Source organism: Barbus barbus, assembly GCF_936440315.1.
Source record: "Barbus barbus genome assembly, chromosome: 10".
NCBI lineage: Eukaryota > Metazoa > Chordata > Actinopteri > Cypriniformes > Cyprinidae > Barbus > Barbus barbus.
In genome coordinates this window covers 6,012,676-6,026,329 of record NC_136738.1, presented here as the reverse complement: position 1 = coordinate 6,026,329, position 13,654 = coordinate 6,012,676, and the positions used below count along the sequence as shown (strand labels likewise).

General features: G+C 36.8%; 1 protein-coding gene across 1 annotated transcript in view; it reads right to left on the bottom strand.

Annotated features, from left to right (window-relative positions):
* The window catches only part of LOC306876531 (von Willebrand factor A domain-containing protein 8), a 98,939-nt gene that overhangs the window by 33,062 nt on the left and 52,223 nt on the right, over positions 1-13,654 (bottom strand). Inside the window, exons 27-37 of the mRNA XM_079427803.1 lie at positions 11,969-12,077; positions 11,748-11,886; positions 11,452-11,639; positions 8,210-8,332; positions 7,852-7,916; positions 6,987-7,112; positions 6,722-6,831; positions 3,134-3,288; positions 2,284-2,476; positions 2,104-2,185; positions 616-820 (exon numbers count right to left, since the gene is read on the bottom strand). Coding sequence (XP_079283929.1) covers positions 616-820; positions 2,104-2,185; positions 2,284-2,476; positions 3,134-3,288; positions 6,722-6,831; positions 6,987-7,112; positions 7,852-7,916; positions 8,210-8,332; positions 11,452-11,639; positions 11,748-11,886; positions 11,969-12,077 — 1,495 coding nt within the window. The remainder of the gene's footprint in view (positions 1-615; positions 821-2,103; positions 2,186-2,283; positions 2,477-3,133; positions 3,289-6,721; positions 6,832-6,986; positions 7,113-7,851; positions 7,917-8,209; positions 8,333-11,451; positions 11,640-11,747; positions 11,887-11,968; positions 12,078-13,654) is intronic.

Sequence of the window (13,654 nt, the reverse complement as noted above, 5' to 3'; positions counted from 1 at the left end):
TTATTTAGCAATTTTACAACCTTATCAATATGAATAAATAAAATAACACATTTTTTATACAAGTCTGCCACCATGTGGTAAGAAAAGGAACTGTATGTTTTGAACTGCCTATGAGAGTTGTGTTTCAAAATGAGAGTTGTGCTACCAAAAATGTGGAATTCCTGCAAAGAAGGAACCAAAAGAAATGTGAAAACAAAGAAAATAAAAAATAAAAACCCTACAGCAAAACAAAACGAAAAAACAAAACAAAACAGCAAAACCAACAGAAAAAAAAAAACAAAAAACAAAAAAAAAAACATAGCAACTCCCCCCACCCACCAAAAAACAAACAAACAAACAAAAAAAAAGAAATAAACAAACAAACAAAACTAAACAGGTTGAACTTACCTCAAAAAGGTTTCTCAAATAAAACAAATCTGGACATATCACAGAAATCAAAACTTTTTCTTGATATTATTTGTCATAAAAATGAAGTCACAATGCAACAAAGGTCTTAATGGTCCTAAAACACTTTATGTTTATGCAAATTATAAATTTTTTTTTATTCTTGAAATATGAAATATGACTCAGACATGCTCTTAATTTGTTTTATGAAATTCAGCCTGAAAGTCCTACCTGGACTGGCCTGCCATCCTCTGCTCCGATCATGTTCCTCCACTCCAGCAGAGAGCGTTGCAGGTTATCAAGGCCTGTTTCCCATAATCTGACGTAGCCTCCTATGTCCACAGTCACCACTCCACCAGAGCCCAGAGGAGCCATCACTACATCTGTGTCTGAGACCTTTGAGATCCACACGGAGTATGGAGACATTGAGCTGCTCCTGAACACATCAGCATGACAGACACTGATTAGAAGCACTGGAAGACATTCAGCTGACTTACATTAAGCTAAATGTAAGCTAAATGTAAGCCCTTTTAAAGACATATTTTTAAAACAACAAAAATAAAATTAAACAAAAGGGTCAGGGATGGAACCCACAGCTCCTCAGGGGGTATCGAATGAGCAGCTGCCCAATGAGAACCTCAGCACTGCCTGGGTCATCAGGGTCAGATTAACATATTAGGGCTAGAAGGTGTTAAAGTGTCAGAAGCTAAAGTACAAAAATACAGAAGTGTCAGAAGCCAGATCACAAAGTTTAATCGGGTAAAAATTTAAAGGCATAGTTCAACCTAAAATGAAAATTTGCTGAAATGTACTCACCATCAGGCCATCTAAGATGTAGATGAGTATGTTTTTTTATCAGAACAAAATGGAAATTTAGCATTACATCACTTGCTCACCAATGGAGCTTCTGGAGTGAATGGGTGCCGTCAAAATGAGAGTCCAAACAGCTGATAAAAACAACACAATCTACAAGTACTCCACACCACTCCAGAACATCAAGTCTTCTGAAGCAAAAAGCTGCATGTTTGTAAGAACCAAATCCATCATTAAAAGATTTAAACAGTTGCTTTCCACCAAAATATGAGTCCATAATTCATAAAAATGCTTCCTCCGTATCTCCTGTTGTCCTCTCATATTAAAACCTATCAACATATTTGTTTTGGAATGTTTTCACTTGAATGCTTGATCTGTGCATATTTCTCTCCTGATTCAGACTAGTGGTTTGGATTACTGTGATGTTTTTATCAGCTGTTTGCAGAGGATCCACTGGTGAGCAAGTGATGTAATGCTTAATTTCTTCAAATCTGTTCTGATGAAGAAACAAACTCATCTATATCTTGGATGGCCTGATGGTGAGTACGTTTTATCAGATTTTCATTTTTGGGTGAACTATTCCTTTAAACAGAATGCAATTTGCATTACACAATTCCCCATCTTGCAAACTAGTTCTGGCTCATTTTTGTTTATTTACTGATAAAAGAACACATTCTATTATATGAAAAGAATATTCCTGAGTATTCTATAAACATCACTGTCATAATATAATTTACGCAAAAATATTAAATCACATTAGGCTACTTACAACATAATATAATAATGCAAATTATATTAATATCATTACATCATTTTACATTTAAGATTTCTAGCGAAAGGCTTTGACTAACATTGATCTGAACAGAAGAGGGAGCTATAGTTTAATGAAAGAGTCTGACTCTGTACCTCGGCACTGGAATGTATTTGAGCTTTTTAGAATTCAGGTCTGTCACTTCCAGGTAAGCAGCAGTCATGGGAGGTGTGACATCTGTTGGTAAATCAATTCCATCATCATAAGTAAAGCACCATTATGTTTGCTAATACATTTGTATATGATGTGTACATAAGAATGTGTCAGTGTTTTACCTTTGGGGTAGATCTCAGTCAGTGGGACTTGTGAAGGGGGCAGAGCTCGGACCACTTGATTAGCACTTAACAGACAGACACAGTTGACCCTCTTTGCTGGCCCGGTTCGCTTACTTGACCCAAAAAACATATCAGGACCCCGACCCTCTGTTATGGGCGAAGATCTCGTAAAGCTGTACACTTCGTTAGGGGACTGTGGAAATGCAATACAAAACATGTTATAGGGGTCAACTCTATCCATGATTTTTTATTTTTATTAAAAAAAAAGGAAGAGATTTTTGGATGAAGAAAAAAAAACAACTATCCATGATAATTAAAAAAAAATCCACAGTTTAAAACACGTGATATATTTTTAGAAAAATTTGAACATTTTTAATAAAAGTTTTATTATAATGACTCTAAAAATGTAATTTGGTGTTACCACCAAAAAAAATAAAATAATAATTTTCCTTACACCAATACATGTATGTGTGTGTGTGTGTGTGTGTGTATGTGTATTAATTTTACAACTTAAACCAACCTTAGCAAGGTTTCCTTTTAAATTATTAAAAGTGACTTAATATTCTATGAAATAATTTATGCAAAAATATTCATCACATTAGGCTACTTACAACATAATGTAAATGGTTAATAACATTACATTTAAATGATCATATAAAACATTGAAGACTAAGACATTTTAAGGCCTTGATTTAAAGAAAATCTAAATTAATATTTCAAAATGAATATGCACTTCAGAAAATTCAAAATTCAAAGTGAAATATGCACTATTTTATTGACCAAAAAAATGCATCATATAATTGATCTATAGAATTACACTGTATTTTACCACAGTGTATGTCATACCCACCATGAGATCTGGGAAGCCCACGATAACATTAGCATAGGTGTTAGTGTCACAGAGGATGCGGTTGGGAGAGACAATCTTCTGGCCCAGGGCAGTGCTCAGGTTCTCATTGGGCAGCTGCTCATTCGATACCTCCTGAGGAGCTGTGGCTTCCATCCCTGAAGAACAAAGACAGTCAGACCATCACTTCACTCTCAAATGACCCCCTGTAGAGACAATAATGTGTCCCTCACGACTAAAGCCATAAAAGAGTTCCAGAACATTTCTGCCATGACTCCAAATCTGTGACATCTTTATACTCCAGTTTAATTGGTCATTATTCAGACCTTCTGGTGACATTCTGTCACACTCGGTTTGATAAAGACCCCAATCCTGCAGATGGGAACTTTTGATGTCATTAAAAACATGCTCATTTTTCAGAGCAAACGCTGAAGCGTGTCTGACACTTTAGATGTATGGTGCCCACTAAGTACAGGCATTAGTCCATCTCTATGACAGTGACATTAATCTCAATAACTGATATTATGAGTTATTAAGCATCTTTCTGCTCTTCATGCTCCAGGAACAAGTGCTGAAGGAGAAATGACAAGGGGCACTTCATCAGAAGATAGTGCTGTGAAGATGTTTATCTTCCATAAACAGCATTTCATGGGCTTTGGCAGCAAAGAGGCAGCAATTAATTTCACCTGCTATTTTAGGCCTTCAAAAACAAACTGGCATTACTTTCTATCAAATGAGGCGTGCAGGACTCACTGGCATCATCCATCAGGCCCTGAGAGCTTCAGCTCTCCTCTAAATGAGGTATTAACACTGTTTTCATATTAGCTAAGAAACACTAATAATGATTAACTAGATTTTTAAAAAATTGTGCTTCTAGCTCACATCATACGAAAAACAAAACAAAAATAAGAACACATTCATATATATATATATATATATATATATATATATATATATATATATATACATATATATATACATACACACACACACACACCACTATATATAACCAGTGTTGGAGGTAAGATTAAAGAGATTACTTTTTCCAGTAACTAGTAAAGTAATGCTTTACTTTTCAATTTACAAGAAAATATCTAAGTTACTTTTTCAAATAAGTATCTGACTGAAACCCATTTATTGATTGAAAGCTCTCCATGTTGAGAGAAATCCGGAGCAAGATGTTACTTTAGTTCTAGAATAAATGTGAACCTGCATTAACTCATCTCACTCACAAAAAAAACTGATTCAGTATTCCTCAAAACGAATAAAACTGTGAAATGCAACTCAGAATGTGACACAAACATGCAATAATTAAATATTACAAATATCCTTTATGTATTTAATCAAATTTTATTAACCCATGTCTTTGCTGCTGAGCTTCGATTATCAATTTTTTTTGTTTTAATTGCTGAAGAGTGTTAAACGTCTTCTGCCTTCTACTGTACAGATGTGAATTTACTTTTCCCTCAGCCTGAGGCTTTTGGTGTGAAAGGACTTTTGCCAAAAATATAACTTAAATCAAAAACAAACAAGCAAGCCCTGCCCAGATTTAAAAAGTAACGCAACTCATTACTTTCCATAAAAAGTAACTAAGCAACGTAATTAGTTACTTTTTTAGGGAGTAACACAATATTGTAATGTGTTACTTTTAAAAGTTACTTTTCCCAAAACTGTATATAACATTATATATGTACTGTTTGAAAAACATCTCCTCATCTCTTATGCTAACCAAGGCTGCATTTATTTGATCAAGAATACAGTAAAACAGTAATATTGTGAAATATTATTACAATTTAAAAGGACTATTTTCTATCTGAATATATTTTAAAATTACATTTATTTCTGGGATGCAAAGCTGAAATTTCAGCATCATTACTCCAGTCTTCAGTGTCACATGATCCTTCAGAAATCATTCTCATATGCTGATTTGCTGCTCAAGTAACATGATTATTATCAATATTGAAAAACGTTGTGCTGATTAATATTTTTATGGAAACCGTTCTTTCAGGATTTTTTGATAAAGTAAAAATAATCTTTAGTATTATAAATGTCTTTAATTTCAATTTAGATCAATTTAATGTATACTTGAAAAAAAACATATTGACCCTAACCATTTGAATGTAATGTAATGAATCATCTTTGGTTTTCTCACAGCCTTAAGAGAAGCCCAGGAGCCCCATAGTTGGGCTGCCATAATGGAGACTGTCAACGCATCTTCCTCTCATCCCAGCAGTCCCTGTCTTTGTTAAGCACTGTCAACCTGTCAGAGGCCTGCAGTCGATGCTTCGGTGTAGTAGTAAGAGAGAGGAAGCTATAGTTGCATAACCCTGGTTCTGTGATGGCACCAGAGTGAGGAATCTCACCACACTTTCCTCCTGGCAGCAGCAGACAGAAGAGAAGAGACATGCTGAGAATGACATGACGACAGGTGGCAGTGGCTTATAACCGTGACATGTCTGTCAGCAGACAGACGTAGTGTAATTGTAACTTCCGTGGACAGTCATGCTCTGAGAGAGAGGATGACGTACTCATACTTCACTCTGACGTATCCTAAATAACGTTTAGAGAAAACCCTCAGCCTTTGTTCATTTAGCCCAGAGGAGAACTGGCCTCTCGACTGATTATTTCAAAGATTTTTTCTCCATTTCTGCCACCTGATAGAGTTTGGGTTTCTTGCTTGTGTCACCACTGGCTTGCTTAGTTGGGGACGGGGGTTTAAAAGACACTTAATATTCCATATTGTTGATTTGACTGCACTGACAGTATCGGATAAGAACAAAAATAATATGGAAACTAAACTGAATTTTATATCCAAGGGCCATTCACAAGGAATGCATTTTTCCATACTACTACTTTTCACACTAGACGGACATGTTTGACCATTGCGTTCTAAATACGTGGTGTTCAAATTAAAATAAGTTCAACTTTTAAAAGAAGCGTATCGAGGCCTTGCGTTTTTTCCATTCCACTGCAAAGCAAAAATGCATTCTGTGAATAGTTTGATAATGGATTGAAGTAAACTGAATCAACATTAAACTGACTTGGTAAATAAAGACACTATTGTCTTTTAGAGCCTGCTATGCAGCAGATTTTGAATTTGTCTCATATTCAAAGAAGTTATTTGCTGTTTATTACTATGAAGCTGGTTCGAAACAATCTCTATTGTATAAAGAGATGTAACAATAAATTTGGCTTGATTTGACTAAATTATAAGGGAAAACAAGCATACCCACTAGGAGTGAGAATGTAGAGTGCAATGATTGAAAACATGAGTGAACACATTAATTTCGCAAGCACAAGACATTTTTTTGAACACCAGGCAGCATCTGAGACCATTTTTACTATGAAAGCCATCAAAGATGACACCAGGTTTATTCACGTGCAAAAGTCCTGAATCTGACACAAGTCAGATTTTAAAATCCCCCAGGCTTCATGTCAGTCAAAGCAGATGTGAAACAGACACATTTGCCAAAGGAAGACAGATGGTGACTGACAAGTGTGAAGGGCTCTCAGTTGCTCTGATTGGACAGCAACATTGCAGAGTCACTTCTGATTGGTTGCTCTGGCCAATAAGTGATAAGAGTTGCTCACCTGAGCTGGTGCCAAAGCCAGTGTTAACAGCGTCTTCACTGATGGCGTGCAGCTGGCACACTCCCGTGTCCTCTGCGCCCATGTGCATGGGCTTTGTCAACAGGAACTTCCTGCACATGATGGTAGCACATTTTGTTAAAGATGTACCATCAGTTGAAGCAAATACGCTTATATAACCTCTAAAAAGGAAAACACCCTTTTCCAAGTCTGAACAATGTGTGCAATCAACTAAAACATGAAGGAATTCGTCTGATTTCATTGGCACCTGTCAGTCTTGCTCTCAACAAGAAGCCAACGGTCTTCAGCCACCAGGAACACAGCTTTGAGATTGATGGGGAGGGAGATGGTGTGAACCTGACCTTCTAGCACATCAACAACATCCAGCTGACTCCTGTCCAAGTAGAGCAGAGTACAAATCAGTAGGCCATGCCTGAACAGGACAACAGAGCTCTGATCCGAAACCTAATGAGCTGTTGGCAGTCTACAGCCTACAAAGACATCTGCTTTCTAAGACAACATTCTAACTTAAAGGAATAGCTTCATGTTGCATCATGTTAACCTAATGTTGCATTCAGATGGGACTAATGGCCTGTTCACACCAAGGATAATAACTGTGACAATAACTTAAAAGTTTTAATCATTGTTGGATTTTGAGAACATTGAAATCACAGACTTTCGCATTCGGACATCATGAGATTTCTAGAAGGCAGTTTGCTCTGGAATTTTTTACAGTGATTTGAAGAAAATTGCAAAGTATGTCTGTGAAACAAGATCCAACTCATGCAATTTTGATTTATCACATGGATGGAGCATATGGTGGACTTGTTAGCATGTTTCTAAGAACTCAACATTCATAGAATACAAATATTGGGCAAAATTGTGTATTATTAATTAGATTAAACAACTATCTTGAATTTTTCTCAGTGCTTTTTATTTTTACACAGACATCTTATGCAGGTTTTTTGTTGAAGTGCTTTCTGGAATTGATGAGAAATATGCATGTTGTCTTAAAATTTGGACAAGAGATGCTTTGCAAATGAAAAACGCTACCAATACAGGCAGCTCACTAGGTTTCAGAACAGTGTGTAAGAGTGGCACATCACGCATAAAACTGAGGGAGAGTAACCTACCCGTTTTCTTTGTAGAAGAGAAGCCAGTTCTTGTGGGCAAACTCCTTGCACATTTTGTGCGCTGGCTAATGACAACAAAAATATTAAGTTGAAGACGATTAGGTGTGATTGTACAATTTCACACAGTGTCCTAACCAGACGCAAAGACACAATAAATGGCATCATTTCCATGTTAGTCAGAGTTTTTGTCCTAACCAGCCACAATAATGATACACGACGAGCTACGGGACTACATTCTTTTTGTCTGTCCACAATCATATTTGAGGGCACAACACAGTTGATAAGGGTGTGAATTCAAATAAAATTATATTAGTTTGCTGTGGACCCTTGGTTAAGAACAACGGATCTAGATTTTCACCTGACTCTCTTTGTTGCTCCACCAGTTTGAGGTCTTGCGTGGTGGTTCCTCCTGTTTTTCCTGAGACAGGACCAGTCTCCTCACAGCACCGGTCACCAGGTCCAAATGCAGCACTGTGTTGCCCTACAAAAACGAGACAGGAATATTCATGCTGTTCAGTTCTGAAAAAAAGGTCATACCATTTCATTCAATTCCCTGAGGTACACTTCTAATGTTAGGTTAATGTCTAGGTTTTAGATGCCAAGAACAGTCATAATTTAGTTTTACACACCCATTTTCCACCCTCTATCTGACCCTGGCCTTTTTTACAGCTGTGCCTTTACGATATCTAGATGTTCTTTTTACATATATGAAATGAATACTTCATGCAAGTATTATGCCAGCCTCCCGTTACCCTTCACAGGAAAGGTTGGTGAAGAGGTGCAGGTCTTAAATCCCCCCTCAGCATTAAATCTTCAGGATAATGGCTTCCTTACGCCCTGGCTTGCACATACCGCATACTGGCTGTGTTATTAATAGAAGCCTTGCATCACTTTTGGACAGATGGTGGGTTTGGCTGAGACGGGCCGTTATGATCATGGGCCACACTGGTCAGCCTTTGTTTTTTCTCCACTGGGAGAGCAATGACCCCTGGATGGCCCCCTGTATTTTTAGATTTTTTTATTTTTTATAAGTAATCATGTTCTCCACACCCCTTTTTCCACTGCTAACAGGTGTTTTAAGGTTTCTTCCAGACTCGACACTAAATACACACCAGTTGTATTGTATGACTGTAAATTCCTATTAGATTTCTTTCTGGTTTTTGGGTTGGTACATCTTTATGTAAGTGAAAGGGATAGCTCACCCAAAAATAAAAATTCTGTCATCTTTTACTTTTACATGTTGATACAAACCTGTATGAGTTTCTTTCTTCTGTTGAGCACAAAAGAAGATATTTTGAAGAATGTTGGTCACCAAACAGTTGATGGTTTCCACTTTCATAGTATCTTTTTCTTACTATGACTACCGGCGACTGTTTGGGTTAATATTTATTTCTGCATTCAGCAGAAGAAAGAAATTCACACAGATCTGGAACAACTTTGGGGTGAGTAAATGATAAAGGAATTTTCATTTTTGGAGGAATTATCCCTATAAAGAGACCATAAAACAGCTATTCAAATTCTCATAGTCGGAGACAAAAATGGCAATAAAAGTGTCAACCTCAATTTAAGGGAAATATTTTAATGAAACTTGAATGATTTCAGTCCCTCCATTGAAAGTTTGTGCAACTAATTTTGACACTACACAAAAACATTGTAAAAGTAATCCATATGTATTTGAACCAAGTCTTCTGAAGAGACACAATCGCTTTATATGACACATTAAATTTAGTCTTTTATTTACATATACATACTGATCAAGATGCAAACACAGAGCACATCAAATATGAAGCTCATATATGCTTGTGTGACATAAGAACAAACCTCACAGGTTCTCGCACATCAAGCAAGAACATTTGAGCTTCCATTTATCATATTTGATGAGCTCTATGTATGTGTGCGAATTACTTTTACATTGTCTTTATGAACTTTTTGTCAAAGTATTGGTTGTGTGGACTTTCTAAGGTGGGACATAAATGTGTCCGATTCCATTAAAAATATAATTTGTGTTAGGATGAACAAAGGTCTTGGGTGAACTGTCCATTTAAGCGTGTTTTTGGTAAACTATGATTTAGATATTATGTGTACTTAAAATCCACTTTTAAATCTTACAAAAGTTGCCATTCAAATTTTAACTAAGGGTAAACAAAGTCTACAGTCTAAAAAAATGCTGGGTTATTTTTTTTTTTTTTACCCAAATGCTGGGTTCAGCCTGTTGGGTCATTTTATTGGGTCAGTTTTAATATTCTTTACCCAGTTTTTCTGTACCTGAGTTGCTGTGTCATTTTTAATGCTGGGTTATTATTTTTTTCCACCCAACTGCTGGGTTAAGCTTGTCTCCGACAAAACAACCCAGCTGCTGAGTTACAATCAGAGCACGGGCTTTTTCAGTCTTCTACAGGACAGAGCAGTTCTCAGCGCAGCTGATTTGGTGCACTTCATCAGTGAAATAAAGTCAGTCACGGCATCTCTCAACTACGAGTGAAATGCGAGGCCGTGGTCTGAAGTTTGCAGTTGCCCCGGGCGAAGAGTAGCCCTTCACCGGCTCAGATTTAGTCGACACACCAGCACGCGAATTAGCGCTATTTCGGTAAAAAGCGATTACAGAGAACGGTTGAATATACTCAAATTAAAATGCTACTTTTAAATGTTACATTTATTTCTAAAATGCTAGTTAAACGAGTTTAAATATATGTAATATTGTAAACTATTCTGTATTCACCCAAATAAATTCAATTTGTCTTGTATTTTTTGATTATTGCTGTTGCCTCTAGTAATTCTATGAGTGATTTTTAATTTCCAGCCCATTTTAAGGCAGCAAAATAATAATTTTTAAACAATAGTTGATTTAAATGAAACAACCCTGCATGTTGGGTAAAAATATTAACCCAACCAGCTGGGTCAAAATAACCCAGCATGTGTTCTGTCCAATATTTACTAATGATTAATGTTATAAAAAAAACAAAAAACAACCAAATGGAATTATTGCACAAACATCACATCTCATCTACTATGTTGAATCTATTAGCTCAAACTTGTCAAACTTGTTTTGATCTGTGACCATTCACTATTTCCATCCGTTATTATTAGACATTGTTTTCCCGGTACGGGTTTGGTGGAAAAGATGCATCTATTGATGATCTTCTGTTTCCATGCTCAGATAATAACAGGATGTCTCAGATGAACCTCCGGGCAGGAATGAAACCTGTAAATGGATCATAATGGCAGCAAGTGGACGGCAAGGCTTTCATGTGAAGTGCCCGTGAAGAAGAGCGGGTTCTCTCACACACACACACACGTTGGTTTTTGTGGTTTATGGGGACTCTCCATAGGTGTAATGGTTTTTATACTGAACAAACTGTGTGTGCTATTGCCCTACACCAACCCTACACCTAAACTTAGCCCTCACAGGAGACTTTGTGCATTTTCAAGATTTTCAAAAAAACACCATTTAGTATGTTTTTTAAGCCTTTTGAATTACGGGGACATAGGAAGTGTCCTCATAAACCACCTTCATATTGTAATACCGCTGTCATACCCATGTCATAATACAAATTTGTGTCCTCATAAACCACATAAACATGCACACACACACACACACACCTGTTCTTCATGGAGCACCACCTGGTCCTGCAGCGGGTTGCCCAGTGCCGCCACAGAGACAAAAGGCTGCCAGACTCCACTGATGGTCCGGGGGAAGATGTCATAGAGCTCAATGCACTGGACGGAGTCTCCTTTCTCTTTCATAGCATACAGCGATACAGGGTTACATGTGGCCACATAAATGGAATCTATGAAGGAAAACAATGACTCACTTTCAAAATAAAAGCCACAAGACTTTATAATTCCACATTCGTTAGGTCTTAGATCTGGCTACATGAGACTGTGATAGCAGATACCGTTAGCAGTGGTGACGTCGCAGACGATGTTGACCTCGTTCATGGGGATTTGCCAGTGAGCCTGTTCCTCGGTGAAGCTCATAGATCTGGACTCGTGCCTCTCAGAAGGATAACTCTGAACCCGCAGAAAAACAGGGCCCTGAGGAGAACCACAGACATCAAATTAGTGTAATATGCTAATAACAATTTTGAAATAATGGAAATAGAATGGGTTATGATACCTTGATATCTATCCGATGGGACTCTGTTGGACACAGCAGCTTTCGTCGAGTACTTCCACCCTGATTGATGGTCCAGTAACCCGCCATCTTACAGTCTGGCAATTGCAACCTGGGAAAAGGGAATCTGGTGATTGTCTTTTAAGACATGACATTTAAATCTTACAATGATTATGACAACATGTTGATCATGAAAACACCTTAAACTGTGTTGTTTTATTGAGTTAGGCAAAAAAGTTGACTGGCACACCTAGATTTTTTGCCATTTCAAAATCTCGGTTAACCTGCACAACACCTTCATGAAAACTTGGACTTCAATTGGAAAATGATGTGCATGTAAATGGTGGTCATTGCTTCATTGCTGGAGTTAATTGATATTCAGGAAGGTTGTAGTTTCACATCTGGTTATTGCTCAGTTCCTATTCCCAGAGAAAGCATTACCACACTACTCTGCTATTGAAGCAGATGGGATGACATATCATTCCCCTGAAGATAAAATATTAATGCAATACAGCATTAAAACATTTTTAATGTAACATATCAATGAAAACTTTGGGGTCAAAAGGACTTTTTTCTCTTTAGAAAAATATTATCATTTATTCAAGGATGCATGGAATTGATTTAAAGTAACAGTAAAGACATTTATAATGTTACAAAATACATTTAATTAACATAAATGTTCTTTTGAAAGTTCTGTTCATTAAAGAATCCTGAAACAATTTATTAGATTCCTCAAAACTATTAAAGAGCACAACTGTTTCAACATTGATAATAAAATTGTATTAATGTTTCTTGAGCAGGAAATCAGCATAATATAATGATTTCTGAAGGATCATGTGACGCTGAAGACTGGAGTAATGATGCTGAAAATTCAGCTTTGCATTTTTAATCAAATAATTGCAGCCTTGGTAAACAAACATTTAAACTTTCAAATACTAAGGCGATTATATATAGAAACATCATTCGAAAGGAAATATTTGTTTCTTCCCTTTTTAATATTTTCCAGTATATTTTATAAAATAACAAATTGTGTATACCAGAAGGCCAAATACTCAAAAGCAGGTCAAATAAGACAAAAATGAGACGGAAGAAACAAATCATTTCCTTTATTGAAAGTATAATATACAACACAGAGCAAATTAAATGACTGTTACTGAATGAGAAATATATTTTTTGTTATATAATGCTGATGACTAAAGGCCATTGCACACTGAGTCTGAAATTTTCGCATGTCAAAAAAAATTCGGATCAGGTTCGATTTTCTGCATTTTCGCATCCGTAACAAGCATTTTGATAGGAAAGGATGACGAATACGAAAAAAACCCCCCGGAAAAACGCAAATTTTGGACTCGTGCAATGGCCTTAACTCTTGATAATCAGATAAAGCGCACATTCCAAACAGAGATGACGTCACGTGGACAGATGGGACATGGACGCCACACAAAGGGCTGTTCCAGAGGAAATGGTTTTGTTTTTAACTGCTCCCTTCACCATGTCTGTTACAAACAACCACACAGTTGTCCTGCTGTCTCCAGATTTCCCCCCTCAAGTGCTCTGCTCTTTATGATTGGACAGGGAACAGAGATGCTCACTTCCGATTAGAATTTGCCCAAAACCTTTCATATCGTTTAAATGCATTAACCAGACACTGGCAATCAAGTTTTCAGTTTAAGTTATTCCAGTAAGAGG